The sequence below is a fragment of the Nipponia nippon genome, unplaced genomic scaffold (assembly GCF_047370975.1).
Source record: "Nipponia nippon isolate SJK-2023a ecotype South Korea unplaced genomic scaffold, ASM4737097v1 scaffold_1, whole genome shotgun sequence".
Lineage (NCBI taxonomy): Eukaryota > Metazoa > Chordata > Aves > Pelecaniformes > Threskiornithidae > Nipponia > Nipponia nippon.
This window is the reverse complement of record NW_028262290.1, coordinates 121,314,376-121,335,469: the sequence shown is the minus strand read 5'-3', so window position 1 is coordinate 121,335,469 and position 21,094 is coordinate 121,314,376. Positions and strand designations below refer to the sequence as shown.

Below are 21,094 nucleotides of genomic sequence, written 5' to 3'. Positions count from 1 at the left end.
TATGTTTTTGTCATTTCTTCCATCTGCTTTCTAGCTATACCCAAAGATGTCTGTTTCAGGGCATGTGCTTTTTCACTAGGTACCACAAGAATGAAGTTTATTCATGGACTGCCACCCAAGCCTGCAACGTGTAACGCTCATACTGCTTACAAAGTAGCTGTGTTAGCACCCAATGCAAGAAACCATTAAGCATGTGTGCAATAATGAAGAAACCATGCATGTGGTCATACAGCTATTATTTATTCCTGTAACTGTTCACTGCTATATAGGTTCCACATCTCCAAACAAGGGCAGTGTCCTACCGTCCTTCAAAACGTCACGAAGTCTTCTCCACAGTCAGGTTAAAGTCAGGCCACAAATATACTACAGAGCAGAGAACTAATTAATTCTAACAAGCTTTCAGAAACACTGCTCCTCCCTAACTTACAACTCACTCTCTAACATAGAGGCATTTCCCCTTAAAAACTTTACGGTCCACTAACTGCTAACAGAAACCAGCTAAGCAAGCCCTTGGTTATTTCCTTCCATCTCTTCTAAGGACCCATTATTTTATATTTTGATTTAAAAGCTAAAATCAAACACCATCTAGAGAAAAATCGTATTAGCAACTATAGACCAGGTATGAAAGAACACAGAATAGAGATAAAGATGCAGACGAAAGGGGGGAGCCACACAGTCCCACTAAAACTACTCAACCTTGTGACAGGGATCACGTGTGTAACACACAGGTTAGGTACCACCCAGGACCTACATCCCTCTGCCTCCTCCACACTAACTCATGTCTGATAGAACTTGGCATTGCCACAACTGTTAAGTGTTTTTACAAACACCGCATTGCATTAAGGATTTGTGAAGAAAAGCATAATTAAAACGAAGAAAATGAAAATTTCCTCTTGGTGCCCCTCAGATGTTACCTAAGTTTCTACCACTTTCATTTTATTCATCCACCCACCAATGCACTCCTGCTGCCCTTCAGATATCGCATAACCTCAACCTTGCTTAAACCTTATTTGTCAGCCTTCCTATACCTACCATGACAGAGGCCTGCATTTCAGACTGTCCCTGAGTTCCATCAAACAGGACAAGAACAAAACACACATGTAACAGGCACCTCTCACAAATCTGCACCACTGCCTATCCACAGTCTACCCCGCTTATCTTTTACTTATATTCCATAGTGTATCATGCACAATTTAGATCACAACTTAAATAGGAGATGAACGCTTTCATTTTTCCATAAGTAGCCATATAAGAACACAGATAAAAAAAAACTATCTAAAGCATGATTATTTCCCTTAGCTCCGAAGATGCTGTACACAAACCCCACTCATACTGGAGTGTGAATACACACTGAAGATGGGTTGTTTCACTGCAGATCATTACAACAGCTTCTACGTTGTGCTCCTTTATCATAGTCACCTACAGCAACTAACAGTTACCTATATCAAACTTCAAGAACTGTTGTTCAACCTTTTGGGCTACCTAGCCTCATTTCCACTTCTTGGAAAACCTAAGAAGTGCACAGCCTTTTTCATAACAGACTGTTTTGTGTACACTACAAATGCTTTAGATGTCAAGGAAGTGTAAGTAGTCTTAAAAATAGATAAAAAGTTAAATGGGTCTAAAAAGCCATTGCATCAAACATCCCCTTACGGAAAGGTACGATATAATTAATAAGCCTTTAGTGTCAGTATGACACTTAATAAATGTAATCAAGAAAAAAAAATTCTACAACAGTCAGCTAGCACTAACCCACTCCATTTCTGTCTTTTCCTCATTGCAATACCCTTCTCTTCCTCACTTCAATATATGAGTGGACTTTCTCAATGGCAATAGGTGCTATTGCACCTTTTGTTACAGAATGCATTTTTATGCCTGTATCTTCCCCTCCTTTCTGTAGTCTCCTATGATCTGGAGTTTTGTATTACAACTCATTCAGAGCACCTTCCTCCTCCGCCATTCCTCACCATGTCTTCTTGGTGTCGCTTAAAATCCTCCTCTTTTACCCTCTTAACCTTATTCCAGACTGACCTCATTCCCTTACACAGCTTCACTGACTCACAAATCTCTCTTCTCCACTGACCTCTCTCCTGCTGTGCAGCTTCTCATCTGGATCTTTCAGAGCCAATGCAAATGCAGACGCTCACTTTTCCTCCCATGCCCTCTTCTCTCTGGCTGTCAATACAAGTCATGTACAAAAACCTATCCTGAAAGAATGTCAGAGTTGCAAGTAAATACTCAAAAGTTATGAAACATGAGAATCAAAATTTCCTCGACAAGCAATCTTAATAAACCACTATTTAAGAGAGAAGAAGAGAAAAGACGTTTTAATGATTTACCAGTTGGAAAAGTTGTTCAGATTCTCGCATAAAAGTTCTGAAAAGTCAGAGATCCTCCTGGCACAGACACTGTCCCTTTTGGAGGAGTATGTCTCTAACTGGGCCTACCAGCCCCCTAGCAGGCTCCAAAAAACTCTGAATATACCCAAATGCATGTAATACTGGCTAAAGTTTGCATTCTCCAATGACCCAGTCACCAACACTATGGCAACCCCACAGCTAGTTGCCCCTCTGCATTTATGACTGCATTTTAATTTCCACTAGGGCTACAACCCCCCTTGCTCACAGGTACCCTAATCCTACTTTGACAACTTTTGTAGTAGAGTTGACACTTTGCTTGATGCTTGGAAAGTTTCCACTTGAGCCACACAATTAGTAGCAGACTATCTAATGCTGCCTCTTTAACCTGCCTTACCCCCCCACCAGTAACATCCTAAATGTAAATTAAAACCTACTGCATAATTACTATCTTCCTCCCTCCACTTCTCATATTTTTCTTTAAAGACTTGAGCTGGATGGCTGATAAATCTAGTCAGATTTTTTTTTTTTTTTAATGGGGGATTTCTGTTATAGCAGATGATGACCAGGTAGTCACTGAAGGAGAGCAGGATCTTCCACAGAAGGCAGTGGAAACCTTCAGGCCAGACACTGAAAGCGTCTATCCTCTAGTGACGGTGTCCGTAAAAATTTATGTCCACCTACTGCATACATGAAGTGTGAAGCACACATAGCATGGGATCACCTGCATACCCAGTGATGGCAGTGGAAAACACGCACTTGAATGCTGCTTCACTGAAGGCGGCAACCAGTGTTTCCACAGGCCACTGGAAAGGCGCAACTGAGGATGCTCTGCCACTCGAAGAGAGAGGGAGACCTTCCACAGCAAACTTGAGCTCGTCGGTGTGGCCTTTCCTCCTATCGTCTAATATAAGAACAAGTTTCAGAAAGAGCGGAGAAGAAAACCTCTCAGCCTAGACACGTCCAGCCTGTGGCATTCCAACCTCTAGATGATGCTTCCTAAGGCAATCTCCCTTACAAACCATAAAGAACTAAAAAGAACTAAAGAATTACCTGAAAAATCACAAATATATTTGCTGAATTATAAACGTATGGGATGCCCTAATTTTACTTGGTTTGTTTTAAACTGTGAAAGAAAGTCCAGGGGCCTCACTGTCACCTCATGAACAGATCTTGACCAAGGCTGTGGTCCTTCGGCGACTCCTTGCCAGTAATTCTGTCATCTATTTCCTGCTAAGCTGAGGAAGCTTGAAAAGCAGTAGATAAATTTATAAATGGGTCCACCTGAAATCTAAAAATCCCCTTCACAAAGGTAAGTACATCATGCATAACCATGGAGGACCGGTGTGAAATGGGTGAAGCAAATGAAAAAAATTAACAAATAGGAAACTCTTCTCTGAATCTCTGTCCTAAGCCTAAGTCAAAGAATACTCATAAGCAAGGGAATCCAAAGAGTAGTCAAAACCAAGTAAAAAGAGTTGAATAGATCATCTACTTCTATATACTCACTGCATTTTTTTAACCTTTTTCCATAATGTTTGCCTACAGTTGCCAGCTGGGAAAAGCTGAATATTACTGTTCTATCTCCTATCGTGTTTAATCAAACCTCTCATGGGGGCTTTTAGATGAGATTCTTCCTTGTCCAGGGACAGGGTCAAAAACCACACTGCCATGACCATCTTTCTTCTGCCACTGGAATGAGAAGATAGCCCCCCTATTATATTTTAACATCTTTCCCTCTCTCCCTTGAGTCTATGTTGAGGAAGAAGAGAGATCTTCGTGATCACCACAGACTTTCCCTTCCCAAATTCATACAAGGACAGGAAAACTGTTTGAAACAATCCTGTAGATGCCTGAAAACCTGCTCATACACATACTTTCAGATGAGCACACAAATGGAACTCAGAAGGCATTAAGCACCAAAGCTATGACTGACACTACCCTGCCAGTGAAAAAGACAAAATCAGAAAAGAGGAAGGAAACGTCCTTTAACGTTTTCCCACACGTGCTGACCACACTGCACTTACGTCTCACTCGCTCTTTAAAAAGGAAAGTTGCAGGTCCCAGACTTGCTGTCTGTCGCCTGTGCTATAGGAAAGGCCCTTAGAAATAGTCTCCTTTCACAAAGAAAAGTAAGCAGGACCCTGCTCTCACCAGTCTACCCACTCAGTTTGCTTTAAAACCCAGATGATGTAACAAGCAAAAAAGCAAGCAAAAATTTTGAGTTGAGAGTGTCCCTTCATGCTGTAGTATTATGCTTTAACATACCACTATGATATCCCTGTGAACCATCCTACTAACAGGCAGACGTAAGCTCTATTAAGCCTAATAAACTATTCCTCTTCTATTAACAAAACAGCTCACTTCAAAATTATAAAAAGAATTCTGTAATACAAACAAGCTTGAAGGATAATACAAAAATAATTGTGATTACTGTGTATATTGTACACAGTACAATATTGTGATTCAGTGTATGTTTTTACCTATTACTCCAAGCCATTATTTTGTGAGACTACAGGCTGCTCACAAGCAATTTGATGTAGGCTCATAAAGGCAGATCCCTTAAAAATTTTGTTTTAAAGAAAGCTATTCCACTTATCTCAGAGGGGGAAAAACCCAGGATTCTGGTTTTGGTTTTCCGTATTTATACATACATTTAGTAGCTGCTATGACTAGTTATATCACAAGCCATAAGCGGTCCTGCTGAATCCAGAGTGAGTATAAGTGAATTCAATACTGGCAAAAGGCTTACACTAGGCTGTTTGCCTCACAGGCAAAAGTCTACATCTAAAACTTACGCAGAGAAGGTCCGAAGCTGCGAAGAGGTTTGGAAATCTTTAGCAGATCACACGTTAACCAAGCAATCCCTTCTATGATGAAAGCCAAAACATTTGTTTAGTTAATCTTCTCATTCAAAGTTAGGATGACAATATCATGAGTATCTTTCAGCTGAGATCTTCTAGAAACTAACTGAGCGACTGTTATTCTGTTTTCACCACACTCACACAGTTACCAGATTTCAACAAACTGAGCACGTTGCATAACAAGTTGAGTCACACCATTTTTTTCAAAGCGATAAAGTAAACTTCGTATTTATTCTTTGTAGACACTTGTCACTAACCATTTAATCCAGGGTTTTGATGGTATATTGGAACTCTTCCTCTCACTGCCACCGAGTTTTAAATGCAAAAATATTTAACACGTTTCACTTGTTTATAAATTTCCCCTGGGTACCGAGCTTTGCTCAACTTGAAAAGATGCAGAAATGCTAATTTTGACTATTGTTAGAAACAGAGCAATAAAAGCACTAACAACTCAGAGCACTAACATTTCATCAAAGCTAATGCACTTTCTGAATTCATGGAAAAGAAGGACGAGATTTTGTTCTCAGAAGTCTTTAGTGAATTGGGGGCTTACTCTGAAAGATTTCACATCAAATGGCCTGATTGCTCAGAAGCGGGACACTGACATCGTCCTGAAAATCAAGCCCCTTTAAAAGCTATCCAGCTGAGTAAACCAGAATGAGGAACTTGCCGTAATCCTTTTGAAAATTTAGCCTGCGATTCCTAACCCTATGTCCAGATCATCTAATGTTACGGTCCTGCAATCCTGACAGGCTACTGAAGCCGAGGGCGCTTGGCACCGTCTCGGCAGCACTCAGCGCTCCATGGGATCAAACCAGACCGCTAATACAGTTCAGGCTAATGCGCTGAATGAACATACAAACAAAACAGGCTGAGGCAGAGCTATTTTAAGACTCTTATTTAGAAAACCCATAAACCATCAACAAGGGGTGTTACAAATGATGCGTATTTTATGAATGTGAACGGGTCAGAAAGAACACAGAACCAAGAAGAGGACTGTAGTTTCAAATGGGTAACGTTGCAGAAGGCGGGGTGAGGGGCAGATTATTTTAAAAAGCTATTTTAAGTTTGAGGAAAGGAGGAGAGCACCGAGTTATGGAGTAGACGAAACTGCATGGTGCTTTCAAAGGGAAGCCTTTGAAGTTTATACTCGAAAAGAGAATGCTGTGATAAAGGCATAACAGGGATTTTGGAAAAGATGGATAGTCCAGTTCTGGTCAGATCGAGCTGGCAGAGCAGCAAAATATGTAAGATGAAATACCAAGGCCTGAAGTTGGAAAAAGGACTACAAAGAGAACAAGACTGAGAATGCAGGTCGTTTTGAAAGATAACAGAACAGACACATAACACGACAACATGCAAATAGTAACATCCTTGACATGAAGTCATGAATGCACAGCATGATTTTCATGCAAGTGGCTACAGAATTTGAAGTGGAATTTCTCAAAATAACACAAGACTTAATTATGAGAGAAGGGAGATGGAGAAGAAAAGGCAAGAAATGAGTTTTTGAGGGCCAGGCAATCAGCGATGAGATGTACCGCCTGATATTTAAAGGATGGAGACACAGGAAAAATTCATGTAAACAATGCAAACAAAGCACATTTACACCAGTGACAGCGGGGATAAAACACATGTATGACTAGAGCACAGCTAGATATTTTCTGATAGAGTATTTTTTGGACTAGAACCATGATATATGATGGAACAAACTGGGAGATAAGTGACCAGCACAAGTATTAAGTATGTTTGGTGAACAGACTCAGAGATGGGATGACTGTATTATTCTATAGTGGGATAAAGGAGGGCAGACAATATATTTGGGGGCAATGGAAGGGTATAAGAACAGGTCTGTACTGGAAGCTGAAGTGTACGATGAGAAATAAAACATACCCTGAAATACAAGGTATGAGAAGGCATACATGAGTAAAGAACATGTGAATGGAAGAAGAGCAGACCACTGATTAGTAACGCGATTATTATAGAACCATTTGAACATACACAGACAAAACATATAGTGTGGAACTATGTAATTTCAGGCAGAAGAGTGACTAACATGTATAATGAAGTCATATATCGAGCATGTGAGTAAGTAGTTACAAACAAATATTAGGGATATATGTTAAGAACAGGGGCAGGATAATTTAAGCCAGAGGAGTTATTTTGGTAGGTGTGAATGCCTCGGCATAGTGAAAGGAGAGAAAAGGTTAGTAGAGATAGCTGGACATGAGGCAGGAATACAGTACTAGAAAGGGGAAAAGTTAGAGCAATAGCATAGAGGTTTATAATTCAAAGGCGCGCTCTCATCTCCTACTTATCTCAAGGATTACACAGAAGAATGACGATACAGTGTCAGAGAGGCTGACAACCCTTACTGACTGCTCTACATCTAAGGGAACGTACAGAACGGATGGAATGAGAAGACAGGATATTTGCATGTACAGGTGAAGTTGCAAAGGCACTGAAAGGCATGGGGCAGCAGTATCTCCAGGCGTGCGCATACCGGGCTCTGGGGTGCAAAGGAAGGGTGGATGATGGTAACAGTGTGTACAAAGCAAAGATGACAGCAAAACGCGTACGTACACACGTAGGCAGGTGTGCAGTTACAACGGCCGGGCCAGGAACCGGGGAGCTGGGAAGCACGGGGTGAAGCAGCAGGGGCACGGCGCTTCCACGGAGCTGGCGGCCCCGTCCCCGGCGGCCCCGTCCCCGGCGGCCCGCCCGAGCCAGGAGGCGTCCGCACACGGCGGGAAGCCGTCGCGGGCGGGCGGTCCGTACGGCAGGGAAGATGGCAGGCAGCGCGCCTGTGCGCCGAGCCAGCGCTGAGGCGCTGCGGGCCCGCAGAGGGGCGGCCGCACCGGAGGCGCTGCGGGCCGGGGAGCCCGGCGGGCGGCCCGGGGAGGCGGGAGCCCACCGCGGGACCCGGCACCGGCCGCCTGCTCGTACGGGCTGCGGCGAGCGGCGGCAGCGGCGGGCGGGGGAGGGGGGCGAGCGAAGCCTGTAGCGGCAGGGAAGGGCCGGGGCGCCCTTGCAGGCTCCCTCCCCGCGCCGAGGACACCTGTGGGGGGGACGAGGGTCGCCCGGGGCCCGCTGCACTCACCCTTCGCTGGACGTCTCCTCCTCGGCCATGGCGGCGGCGCGGCGGCCGGGAGCTGGCAGCGGAGGGGCGGCGGCGGCGGTGGCGGCGGCCGGCAGCGCAGCGAGGGACAGGGCGACAGCGGCGGCACCAGCCATGGCGGGCTCCTCCCCCCGCCCGCCCGTCGCCTGCGTCATTCCCGCGGCGGCCGGCGGCGGCGGGGCTGGAGCTGGGGCCGGGCAGGGGCCGTGCGGGGCGGGGCGAGGGGAGGGGCGGGGCGAAGGGAGGGGCGGAGAAGGGCAGGGCAGGGCAGGGCAGGGCAGGTGGCTGCCTGCTGCTGGAGCAAGGCTGCCGCGATGCCGTTTATAGGCCCCGTGTCCCCCGGCCCGGTCCTGAGGTGGCAGCGCAGGCCAGGGGAGCCCGCCCGCGAAGAAGGGTGGCGAGTTGCCGGCCGGGCTGGGGCGAGGGTTGCCGGCCCGGGGGAGGGCTTGGCGGGGCTAGTGCCCTGTTGCGGGCAGCTGCAGCGCCCCGCGAGCCTCGTGTCTGGGGCACAAGGCCTGTGCCCGGCCGCTCAGGAGCGCCTTTCCCGCGGCGTGACACGCAGCCGCACGGCCGGGAGCCAGCACCGGGCAGCTGCCTGGCGGAGGGGGAGCGACGCCTCCGTGCCCGCAGACAGCTGACAAGGAGAGGGGGAGAGGTAGCAGAACCCAAACAAAAGTCTTGGCCCCTCCACAAACAGTGATGTTTCGCCAGCCTGCTTAGCAGGGCCTGCAGAGGCAGCAGCGACGGTAGTCAGCACTGGGCATCCAGGGTGGTACTTTGTGTTTGTTTTCACATGCAAGAAGCAAATTAGGAGCTCTAGACGTAACACATATTAGCTGTCCCTAAGACGATTACGAGTAGAACACCCATTGCGATTTTCATTTTCCAGTGTTTTGAAAGGCGTAAGTGCAGCCAGGCCTACGGGGAGGAGAATGCCGGAGGAGAGAGTGGTGCTTCTTTTAGACAGTGTTTAAGCCGACGGTGTAGGTTGCGCTATTACTCGGCTGCGTAAGAACTGCATTTGTACGGAACAATCAACAAACCTTAAGTGAAATAAAGCAGCAAGGTGCAGCGAGTGGAAGGAGTGGCGGGAAGTTTTTAAGTCCTGTGTTTCTTCTGAATCTTGCCACAGAGCTGAAGCGCTTTAGAAAAACAGATGGAAGATTGATTACTGTTTCTTTTGGTTTCTGAAATCCTTTGATAAAAGGTATAAGGTTAATTTGGTAATAGCTGAAATTATTCTCAGCTAAAACCATTCTGCAATTTTAACAACTGATTGTTGAGATGATGCAATCTCAGCTGAAGTTTGTTTGGCTGTGTCACAATGGTTTGGCAGTCTGACATTTTTCTTTGGGAAGTATTTATTTTTCATTATTGCTCTGAAAGATTTTATTTACCAAAAATGTGAATATCTATGCATGCAGAGGTATATGATCACTGGCACACTTCGCAGTGATGGTTTCTAGAATTTGCAAACAGTCTGAAACAATAGCTCTGAATGCTGTGATTTTTTTTGTCTTAGTTTCAGTGGAATAGTAAGTTTAAAACCTCATAAGCAAGATTTATGCCCTACTACGGGAACACGCAAGTGTTCAGACACAGTTCTCTGTGATTTTAATTCAGTGGTGCTCACACAAGCACTAATTCGTTACACTTGTTTAAGAATGCAAATGTACGAGTAGCCCACTCCCACTTAGCAGTCCCTCTTTCTCTTACTTTCTTAGCCTTTGACAGAAATGACTCAGTTTCTTTAGAGCTGATTTGATTATGTGGATAAATCAGCTGTACTTCTGTGCATGAAGAAATGGCCGCAGTAGTGCTTGATAGTCAGAAAGAAGAGGGTCACGCATCAGTTGGCTGATGTGGTGTAAATGAATGAAGGACAGCTGTATCATAATGAGAAGAAAATAGTTCAGATGAGTTTTTCCATTTTTGTATTTCAGAGAACTTTTTGGACACTGAAAATGTCTCTGACTCTAAGGGGATGGTTCCTGCTGCTCTTTAGTATCTCACTTCTCTGTGTTGATTTTTAATGGGACTTGCATCTGGCCCTCTTTATTGAACTAGTTTAATGTCTTTAATAAGAGGTTGCTATTATAATCCAGAATTTTATTTTCAGATCCCATCATCTAACATATATAAGGCTAAAATAGAGAGACTTTCCTCTATTTATTTTATCACCGTGAGAGTGATAAAATAAGATTTTAAAAAAAACAATAGCTGTCTTTTCACTTTGTTGTTATCCTTAGAGCTTCCTTTGTTATACTTTTTTTCAGGGCAAACATCTTTTCCTGCTAGCATCAGAAGAAAAAAACAAGTTCCCTTTGCTGGGAGAAGAAAAGCAATCCAGCTGACCTCACAAATCCTCCTTGTCCTGGACTGAGATAAAAAAAATCCATCTACGTGCTAGAGAAAAGACTCCAGATGACATTACAGAAGTTTGAGTGTCAAAGCCATCTTGCTCACTCTGGATTTCACATAATAACTTTGAGACTATCTATCTATGTTAGAGGTCAGTTCACAGTAAGTATCATTGTTCTTAGCTGTTTAAGATTTGGGGTTGTACTATTGTCTATGTCAATATTTTTCAAATACACAGAATTTCTGTATTATATGTATTATGCTTGTGATCCTTCTTTTGATCAAACAGAAGTAGCTACTTGTCAGCTAGAGCTTGTGAATTAATAAAGCATGAAAAGAGAGCAATAGTGTTTATCAATCACCCCCATTTTTTTTATAACAACCCACTTAGTAAGCTACTTCTCCAAACTGCATCACAAATGGCTTGCTAAAATCAGTCTGAGCAAAAACCATAGAGAAGGGCGACCAGGCCAAGTATGTACAGACTGAGGGGAAGAGGTTGTTTATGCTTGTTAGTTATATGAAAGTGATAAAACCGGCAGCTTGATGAAAGGAACATCGTATACTATGCTTATTCTGATTTGGTAGCAATAGCTAAGATGGCACCCCAGCTCATGAATGAAGGGACTCGCATCAGTCGCATCTTTGCAGTGCTTCAGCAAGCATGTAGTTGACTACCATACAGCCTCTGCAGGCCCTTTGTTTCTTGCTCCCACAGATCATTTTCCTCTGAGTGTCTGCTCCACGTGTTGTCCATGTTTTAGTTTAGGCATAACTTCCAGGTGCAGATTTCAGCCTTGCATCCCAGGTAGCCCAGGCTGGAAAGGAGCGCCCCCTTATTTTGACATTTTGCAGGGAATCAGGATAACAAGGAAAAAGCGGAATAAAACTGGTTGGTTTCTGCAAATTAACCTGTTCACAATGGCAAGAGGACCTTGAAGCCGTCATAGGATGTCCCTGGGAGCTCCTATCCATGCCTTGCTGTCACTGGAGGACTTGGCTTATCTGTCATGCTTCTTCAGGGGAGGAGCCTTATGTTTGTCAGCTGCCTCAGGGACTGGAGCTGCAGGTGTTGGAGCTAGCTGCGGCTAAGCCTGAGTAGAAGCCCAAACAGGGCCAGAGGACTGAAGATTTACACAGCTCTCAGGATGTGTAAATGAGGAAGTCTGTCCAGAGTCCTGTCATCTGTGTTTCTCGGGGAAGAGCTCTTGGTGTTGCTGAGGTGGGGGAGGAATCCTGACATCAACTGAGCCTCTGCTGCCCAGTTCTGGACCTCAGTATTATGGCAGTCTGGCAGCTACGTGTTTCGGCCTTGGATAAGTCAGTGAAGAAAGGAAAAGTAATAACCATGTCAGTCTTTGGTAGAGTCTGGAGATTCGTATTACTGGGCACTCTTAGACCCCAGTGGTCTACAGGGGCACTGCAGCCCACAGGCGCCTTGTTCAACTTTTTATCTGTCTTACTGCTTGGTAGACTCTGTCAACTGCTCCCCTGCAAACTGGAGTGGCAGTTTGAGACCAATGGCAGCATGCTTGTTATGTTCTCAGTGTGACTGCTCCATGTTATCGTGTCTCCTAGACATATCTGGGTGTGGGAAGGGAGTTTAAAATCAGTATAGGTTGACCAGGAAGCGTTCAACTACTTGGAGGTCCTCTTTCACATGAATTTTGCCAACATCTTCCAACCAACATGTTTCTGCCTCTGGTGAGCATAAGGAGGCTATTTCTACAGATACCCGAAGTCCTGGAAGTTGTGAGGGATGTTGGTGATACGGGAGACACTTCCTGAAGCAAGGGTAGTGTTCTGCTATGGTCCTTGTGCCTGAGGCCTGCACAGGGAAACAATCTGTCTTAGCCTCTTGTCCTTTCATTTTCTTGCTGTGCAGGAGGGCAAGCTTTCTTGTGTCCCTTCCAAGACTCGTGTCTGATCCTGCTCTGGGAGCAGGCTGTCTGTGGACTGGGAAACCTATGAAACTGTGGCCACGACTGTGAGGGGATGGTCCTCAAATGAATGGGTAGGGCAAATGAGTCTCTCTGAGTCTGGCATTTGAACAAAAGAGGTGCAGTTGTGGAGAGTTGTAAGAGAAGTTTTACTGGTTACTTCACCAGGGTCATGTCATGTAAGCAAAATAAATAGCAGTCCTGACCAAGTTGCTGTTTATGACATCTCAGAGCGGGTTTGCATTCAGAGCCCCTGTAGCACCATTTTGAAACCGTGCGCACAGCAGTTGCGGTAGAAAGTTGTGTAACTGTGTGCAAGAGTCAGCTACAGAGAGGCCAAGAGAAGTTTAAGTGCTCCAAGAAGCAAGTGAGCTGCAAAGAGGGGTGCCTACATACATCTGTATTGCTATACCAGTATCAGCAACAGCTGAGGCCGTGACAGGCTGTGTTGCTCACCAGAACTTCCATCTTGTCATACTCGGCTATTCCAGAGTACATGACTCACATGCGATTAACCTGAAATTCCCTCCCGGATAGAGGAGTGGCTGGGGAGAGACAAGGTCTCATGTTTTCAGGTAGGTGGAAGCGTGCTCCCATCAAGGGTACTGTGACTGTGTCGGCCTGGGTCATATGTGCCAGCTGTGAGAACCCATGTTGGTGAGACACTCGGCTGCGTGAGATGTTCAGCTGCATGAGACAGGGTGTGTAATCTAAGCAGTCTCCCTGTGCCACAACCTTCTGTTTTCTCTTCCTCAGCTGTGAATGTGAATACCTACATGAACACACAAGCTGGAGGCAGGTGAGACTTCCAGGCTTTCTGGAGAAGTCCACACAGAGCAATGAGGCTATCCTAGTTTTGATTACAACCACTAAGAAGCAACTAGCTGAAAAGGTCAGGGTAAACACTAGATGAGATTGTCCATGAAACAGCGGAGTGAGTTAGTGATCTGCAGGACCAGAACGAGGGGTAGGATCAACATGAACCCCATGAAATTCAGGAAGGCAGCCATCAGTGAACTCGGAGGAGAGGAAGGCAGGGGTCCCCTGGGAGGCTTGTGTAATAGGTAAACGGAAAAGCAAGAATGAATTCACAGGAGTTGCTAATATTAAGAGCACAAACACAGGTTTTCATTGTGAAGTTAGCAACTGTAGTTAGGAAATCAGCTTGGCTAAATCACTCAAACTCAAGAAACAAACCTATAGGGAAGGAGAAAGCAGGTTAGGCTATTAGGGCTGAGAATAAAAGTGTAACAGAAGCATGTAGGAACAAAATCGTAAAGACATAAGCATGAAATGAAATGCAACTAGCAAGCAAAATAAAAAAACCACATCACTCTAGAAGCCCACTAGTTGTATGAGGTAGAAAGGGTTCTTTAACTGTAAAGTGGGAGAACTAAAAGGTGTCAGGAAGGCAGTACCTTCTAGACTTCACTACAAAAGATCAGTAAAATAAGGAAACTAATACATTAGCCTCAGTTAAGAAAAGGGTAGAGTTACTTAAGTCATGTATTTTCAACTTCAAGTCTTTCTTTAACTTCATCCTAGTGTATTTAAAGATCTTACTAACAGAATCTGTGTCAATAATCAATGCCTTTGAGAAGTTATGGATGTTAGGTAGGATAGAGGGAGGCTGTAAAGTGACAAGCATGGTGGAGGGGAGGGAGGAGAAAAAAGAGGAAGTATGAAAATATGGATTAAGCAAATTAATTGCAATTTCTAGAAAAATAGTGAAACAAATAAATATATTTGTACATCCCTGAAAAATAACATAGGGATGAGTAACCATCAGCAAGAAATCATGTCTCAAAAATCTGATTGCCTTTATGACAGGATGACATATCTTGTGAATAGAGGAGAGCTATAGATGCGATAGGTCTTGATTTTCAGGTAATTTTTCCTGTGATTCCCATAAGCAAATACGTTGATCTACAGCTAGGTGCGTGCAAAGCTTTTTGGAACACCAGAGTAACAGGGTGGTTCTCTATCAAAATGGAAATATGCATGAAGTTGGATTGCACAGATCCAGAATCTGGTGACCTGAGGAATGCTTATAAAAGGGAAAATGCTTATTGAATGCACATATGTATCAGACCGGGAAGGAGAAAGCATACCGGAGTACAGGGACGGAATAAAAAATACTCTTCAATTAGAAATACAAAAAAATGGGAAGCTAGTCAACCAAAACAGCTGTAAACCTAGGCAGGAATAATCAGCTGGTAGGTAAAACTGGTTAGGTAGGAGTTCTGTACAGTAGTAACTCAGGCTTTGAGTGGTCACAGACTGGGTGTAAGTCAACCATGGCTTATTGCAGAAAAGGATAAGCCTCCTGCTAGGATGTATTATGAGGATTAGAGTTTGCAAGGCTCGGCTTGCAAATTTTGCTTTGCTTAGCAGTTGTAAAAATAGTATTGGATGTTGCATGTGAAGAAGGATGTCGACCACCTGGAGAGCAACCAAAATGTCAAGGGGCCTAGAGGAAATACTGAATTATTCCAGATTGGTTAATTAGGGAAGAATAAGATGAGTAGGAGAATGACAACAGTCCACAAATCTGAGAGAAGTTACTGATGAGATGGAAATAACCTGTTTCATCATGGGCAGAAATTGCAACGAGGATATTTTAGGTTAAACATTAAGACAAACGTTCTTCAAGGGTAGAGGTACTGGTAAAAAAGATTGTCAGTGGTGTGGTCAGGGTCTGTCACTGAGGTCTTTAAGAACAGGCTACATACATATCTTATCTTCCATAAAGAGAAATTCAGTAGGTGTAGTAGGGCTGGCTGGAGGCAGGGAGGCTGTGAATATGACTTTCTGAGGACACTTCAGCCCTATGTTTCTATTGTTGCTAATGTCATCAAGGTCAGCTGTGGCTGCAGCATGGACTGGGGTGGGCAGGGATCACAGAACCGTTTTGGTTGGAAGGAACCTTCAAAGAGCATCCAGTTCTACCTCCTCTGCCATGAGCACAGACATCTTTCACTAGATCAGGTTGCTTAAAGTCCGGTCCAACCTGACCTTGAACACTTCTGGGGATGGGGCATCCACAGCTTCTCTGGGCAGCCTGTTCCAGTGTCGCACCACCCTCATCATAAAAAATTTCTTCCGTATATCCAATCTAAATCTACCCTTTTTCAGTTTGAAACTGTTGCCCCTTGTCGTATCACTACAGGCCTTGGTAAAAAGTGGATCCTGTCCACCAGTACACACATTGTCCCATCTCATGTCCTGGAATCCATGCCACTCCACTTGATACTAGTTGAAGGTTTCAGCCCAAAACAATTCTCATAATCCTGCTCCTAGTTAAGTTAATTTACCTATGAAACACAGTGCAACTTCTCTGGTGTAATCCTGATCTCATCCTAACCCTGATGGTTATAAATAAAAACTTGTGCAATGTTTTAGAGTTTTCTTCTTACATAAAACTACATCTCTTTTTGTAACCTTAAAACATATGTTGTAACACACAACTGGTCAACAATGTCCAAACCTCTGCCATGGGTAAATACGGGAAGTGTCTTGTGGGTATTGTACTTATCTGGTAAGCTCCAAACCGAGAATTTCCAGTCATTACTCTTGAGAAATAACTTCATACTGCAGGCTTTTTTTTTTTTTTTTGTTAAAAATATGATTTTAAAAACTTCTCTAAACTTGAAATAAAAGAATAAATTCTTAGTGTTTTCAACCAGATTCATAATAATAACTGATTTTCCAGCCATGTTGAGTCCCAGTTATTTATGTATACAACATGAGTAAAGAATAATTACCCTTACTAGTAAAATATTTTGCTTTATATGTATGAAGACAATATTGAAAGCAATATTTAAAGTCAGTAAACATGTTTGGTTACAATTTTTAAATTGTTGTTTGTTCTTTTGTTCTCTTTTGATAATAAATCATTAGGGCTCAATAAGGCAAAAAAAAATTTTTATTTACACTGATTCTAGCTGGTAGCAAATAGTAGTAGTAAGGAGTAGCAGAGTGGAAAATACTTCTCTCCTTGGAGTTTGGTCTTTTTGACATCAAGATCACTTTTGTAAGGCAATGTCAAGATAAGTAATGGCTTAAACTCAGTTTAAAAGTACTTTTTTTTTTCTTTTCCTTTGTAGCCTCTGTTGCTGGCCAGATTCAGCCTTGCAAGTTTGTTGTTTTTTTTTTTTAAGTTAGGGAATGCAGTGACAGAGAACCCAGTTATGTCTGTGGTGCACTGTTTTTATTTACAGGAAAGGTACACAAAGTCCTATTTCCCTGAAAAGAGGAAGAACAAAACAACACGAGGCAGATTGTCTGCTTACAGTTTGTTTTTTTGACTTTCTCTTGGTGACATACAACTGTTGCTTCTCTTGCTCTCTGTGACTTTTTTTCTGTTTGCTTGCTGGGTGCTGATGGCACACAGATACACCCTGTCATTCCAAACAATACTCAGCCTTTGCGTTTGCAGTCAAACCACAGTGCTACCCTTTGTATCACATATCTTAGTTCCTACCCCAGCCTTGTCATGCTTGTCCAGATTTCAGCCAGTATTTTTTACTGTGTCAGTTCTTGATAAATAAAGGCAAACTTAGCATGATTAGGTAATTGTGTTCTGCCCACTATTTTCAGCAGTGCCCACAGAGCAAAGTCAATGACTACTCCCAGAGACAACAAATATATGGAATGAGCTTATATTAAAAATCAAATATATATTTATGTAATCTTAGTGTTCAAAGTGCTGCGGTATATCGCAGCATGTATGCTGCATTTGTGTCTTTTTTCCTTCTGGATGAAAATATGCTATCACTTCTGAGGGAAAAGGGGTCTTTCTCCCACTGGTATTTCCCACAGGACTTCAGGAGAGGGCTGGCTTTGGAACTCCTGCTTCCCACAGCAACAGAATGGTGCTGAACTTTTGCTGTGAGAGGCAGGGACCCCTGGAGCACAGCTCCTGCTGAGTTTTGAGCTAAGCAGGAGGAAAGGACGAGTGACCCTGCTGCTCACGGAGCCAGCCCTTTCCTTTCCTGGATGCTGTGAGTCTAACTAAGAAGTTCCAGCTGAGGTCCTAATTCAGCTGTCCCACAGCTACTATCTATCGTGGCTGCATGATCTGCCTCTGTGTTGGGCAGGGAGTGCTCACGGAGTTCAGAGCTTGGTCAAGGTGGGGAAACCTGCAGTTCAGCAGGAGGAGAAACGGCTCCCACGAACAGCAGAGCTGGTGCATCTGAAGTGGCAGAAACTCTGCTATTACAACAAATGCCATCCATAAGCGTTCAAGGATTTAACAAGACAGTCTCTGAAATGGAGTAAAAATCTTTTGGGGAGGAAGAGAGTATAATTTTTTTCCTAACTGGTTGTAGAACGGTTATTCTTTCAGTGTTACCACAACTGTGCCTCAAGACAGCTAGCTGTCACTCACATCTCCAGGTAAGCTCCTTGGTGAACAAGTTCTTCAGCTGAAGTGACTAGATCCAGATGGGATGCTAACAGCAGCTGTGGTCACACCTTTTCATTAAATCAAGCATATGGTTCTGCGTGATGTAGGGGAGTTTTGTCATTGACCTAATTAGGATCAAAAGCAAACCCTGATGGCTGTCTGCAAGACCCTGTCATGTCAGTAAAAGTTTTGCCATTTTACTTTTGTACCAACTTCTTAACACGTGATGACTTCCATCTGCATGTACACAGAGACCCAATCAACTAGAGCTCTTATCAAGTTTCTGGGATAAAGCTGATCAAAAATAAAATACTGGACCAAAATCTGCTTTCAGTTAGTTTATGTTTCATACAAATTTAACTCCATTAATTGTCATGGAATTTCTTTTCAGTTGCACCGTTGCAACCAAGTGCAGAGCTTTTGCCTCAAATGTCTCCCAGCTTCAGAAAATGTTCTGATCAGAAATCTTTTAATTTCTTTCATTTTTTCTTGATGTTGAAGTTCTTTCACTAACCCTTCTTTATCTTTGCTGTTGAATATACATTTGATTACTAAATTTGGTGCTTCTCTTCACATGACCTATTTCTTTTGAGTCTTAATGCTGTTGCTTGGATACGCTTCTCTCTTCTAAGTGAGGCACTTGGTTTCATCTTGCTTTTTTCTGTGCTTTGTGCGATACAAATGGATTGTTACTGAATATTTTTTCAGGTTTTTAAATGTATTTGGTTTGTCTGGCACCTTGATTTCAGCAGAACTTTTGTCTTTGGTTGCAGATCCGTGGTTTTATGTATAGTATATCTTGTGTAACATTGGATAGCTTGCTATTTTTGCTTTTCTTTACAATCAGTTACAAAAATGATACCGTTATGCTGAGTAAAGGCCAATCATGACATAACTTATGGGAATACTAATATTTAGAGATCAACAGTGAGATACTCAATTTCCTATATGAATGTGTGCTGTAGCTGCAAGTTAATTCCTGGAGCACCTTACATGAATTCATCTTTTTGTTTTAGTGCTGGCCTAGTAAAAATACCCAACAGGAATAAACGAAAGCATTTTAATTTGGGCTGAATTATTCTTACTCCTGTGTGGAGTTTTGCTTATACTATTTTGAAAAAGTTATAGTAGACTAGAAGAAGAAAATGTTGAAGGAAAGGTGGCAAAGACTTTCAGAGGTAGAGAATAGCTACCATGTGTGGAGAAGTTAAACGGGTTAAAATTTTTGGCCTAGAAGAGTGATGATGGAAAGCAGCACAAGAAAAATCTTTAAAGCAATGGATGGTGTGGAAAGGTAAACAAGGAGCAAGCATTCACATAATCTCACAATACAACAATTAGGAGCATCCTGTGAATCATATAATAGATGAAAAAAAAAATCAGAAGGAAGTACTTTTTTATGTGACAGAAACAGTGGAATGTGATGCTGTTGGGCACTGAGGAGAAGGTACTATAAAAAAGGGAGTAGGTAGGGTAATGGAAAGTGTCTGTTGATTGCCATTGAAGATAGCGGCCAGATACAAACCCCATCTCAATCCTTTGGTCACTGATTGCTGGAAGCTGAAAAAATGTACAACAAGAAGGTTCACAGGATATTGCTAGATTTTTGTATGGGTTGTATTCTGATTTATATAATGTGGTGTCTGGCCTACACTGCTGCATCTTCGCTGCTACTTGTACCTATGCTAACTGGATTAAAGATAGCACACATATACCTCTCTATGCTACAGGCACATCTTGATTTTGCTGTGTCAGGTGTTTTGGACACACGGAGCAATTCTGAGAAGAAAGGGGAAACTTTCAAAGTTTATGCTTGTCAAAACATTCCATGTGCTTACTGGTATGTGGCTAAGTAATCACACTGATGTGAGTGTTTAGTGCTGTGTATTTTCTTTGTAGGCACACCCAAACTTTTGGCTGGGGTAGTGTTAATTTTTTTTTTTTCTAGTAGCTGGTATAGTGCTGTGTTTTGGATTTAGTATGAGAATAATGTTGATAACACACTGGTGTTTTAGTTGTTGCTAAGTAGTGCTTACACTAGTCAAGGACTTTTCAGCTTCCCCTGCCCTGCCAGTGAGTAACATATAATCATGTTCTTGATGGGTAGCTTCTTGTGTAAAGAACTGTTGGCTTTTGAGGCTGATGCAGAACACTGCTCTCTAAAGAAAACGAATAAAGTGCCCACCTAACTAGAGAAGCAAAAAGCTAAATAAGGTGCTTAAACATAGCTCTCTAGGACCATTTTAGTTGCTATGTGGTATAGCTCTCCTATCCTCCAGCTGTTGCTTCATAAAGCTGCAGATCTATCATCAGCCTTGTGGTGTATCTGCCAGCCCCCTGCAGCTATCTTTGATACCCAAGAGTGTGTCAAGTGGCACTAGATGATGCTGATGATCGCTGTGAGTGGCAGCTGAAAGGTCACCCAGGGGACTCAGGCTGACACTCCTTCAGGTAACAGAAGTGTGGAGGAATCTATCTGGGGAACCAGTTCCTCACCTAGGTATGTCAGAGCACTGATGTACAGCCCCCAAAATACAAAAGTTTATACTTTAGTTACATGGGCTGAACTTAGTGAAATCAATACAAATAAATCACATTAAAAAAATCATGTATGTGGGAGTTATGCAAGAGCGGATTCCACACTGCAGTGCAGTACAGTACTGGGTATGTTGATTAAATTTTTACTTGATTTTGGTATCTAGCATGGAAGAAACGTTAATAAAGGTCAGTTAAATGCTAAGGTATTGTTTCTTCTGGTCTTTTAAGGAACTATCATTTCTTTAGCATTTTCCTCCTTATTCAAATATGTTCAGAGGCTGTTGAAATGGTCTTGTACCAAACGTACATTTAAAATAGCAAATAAATATATATGGCTTTTGAAATTAAAAAAACAAATTGCTGAACTAGCTTTATTACATTGCATGCCTCAGAGAGTTGAATAATGACACATAGTAAATAAATCAACAATTAAATGTTAACCCCATGACAAACAAATAGAAAAAAAATTAACAAAACAACCATTACAGATCTAGATAACAAAATGCAGG

At 42.9% G+C, this 21,094-nt stretch overlaps 1 protein-coding gene across 2 annotated transcripts in view; it reads right to left on the bottom strand.

The window, feature by feature from the left end:
- Nucleotides 1-8,462, bottom strand: part of ABHD5 (abhydrolase domain containing 5, lysophosphatidic acid acyltransferase) — a 30,278-nt gene extending 21,816 nt beyond the window's left edge. Inside the window, exon 1 of one of the 2 annotated variants that reach the window (XM_087770631.1) lies at nt 8,322-8,462. In XM_087770631.1, the coding sequence (XP_087626757.1) occupies nt 8,322-8,455 (134 nt within the window). In that variant the 5' untranslated portion in view covers nt 8,456-8,462. The remainder of the gene's footprint in view (nt 1-8,321) is intronic. The other variant, XM_087770633.1, reaches the window with a different exon arrangement.
- Between the last annotated feature and the right edge of the window lie 12,632 nt (nt 8,463-21,094).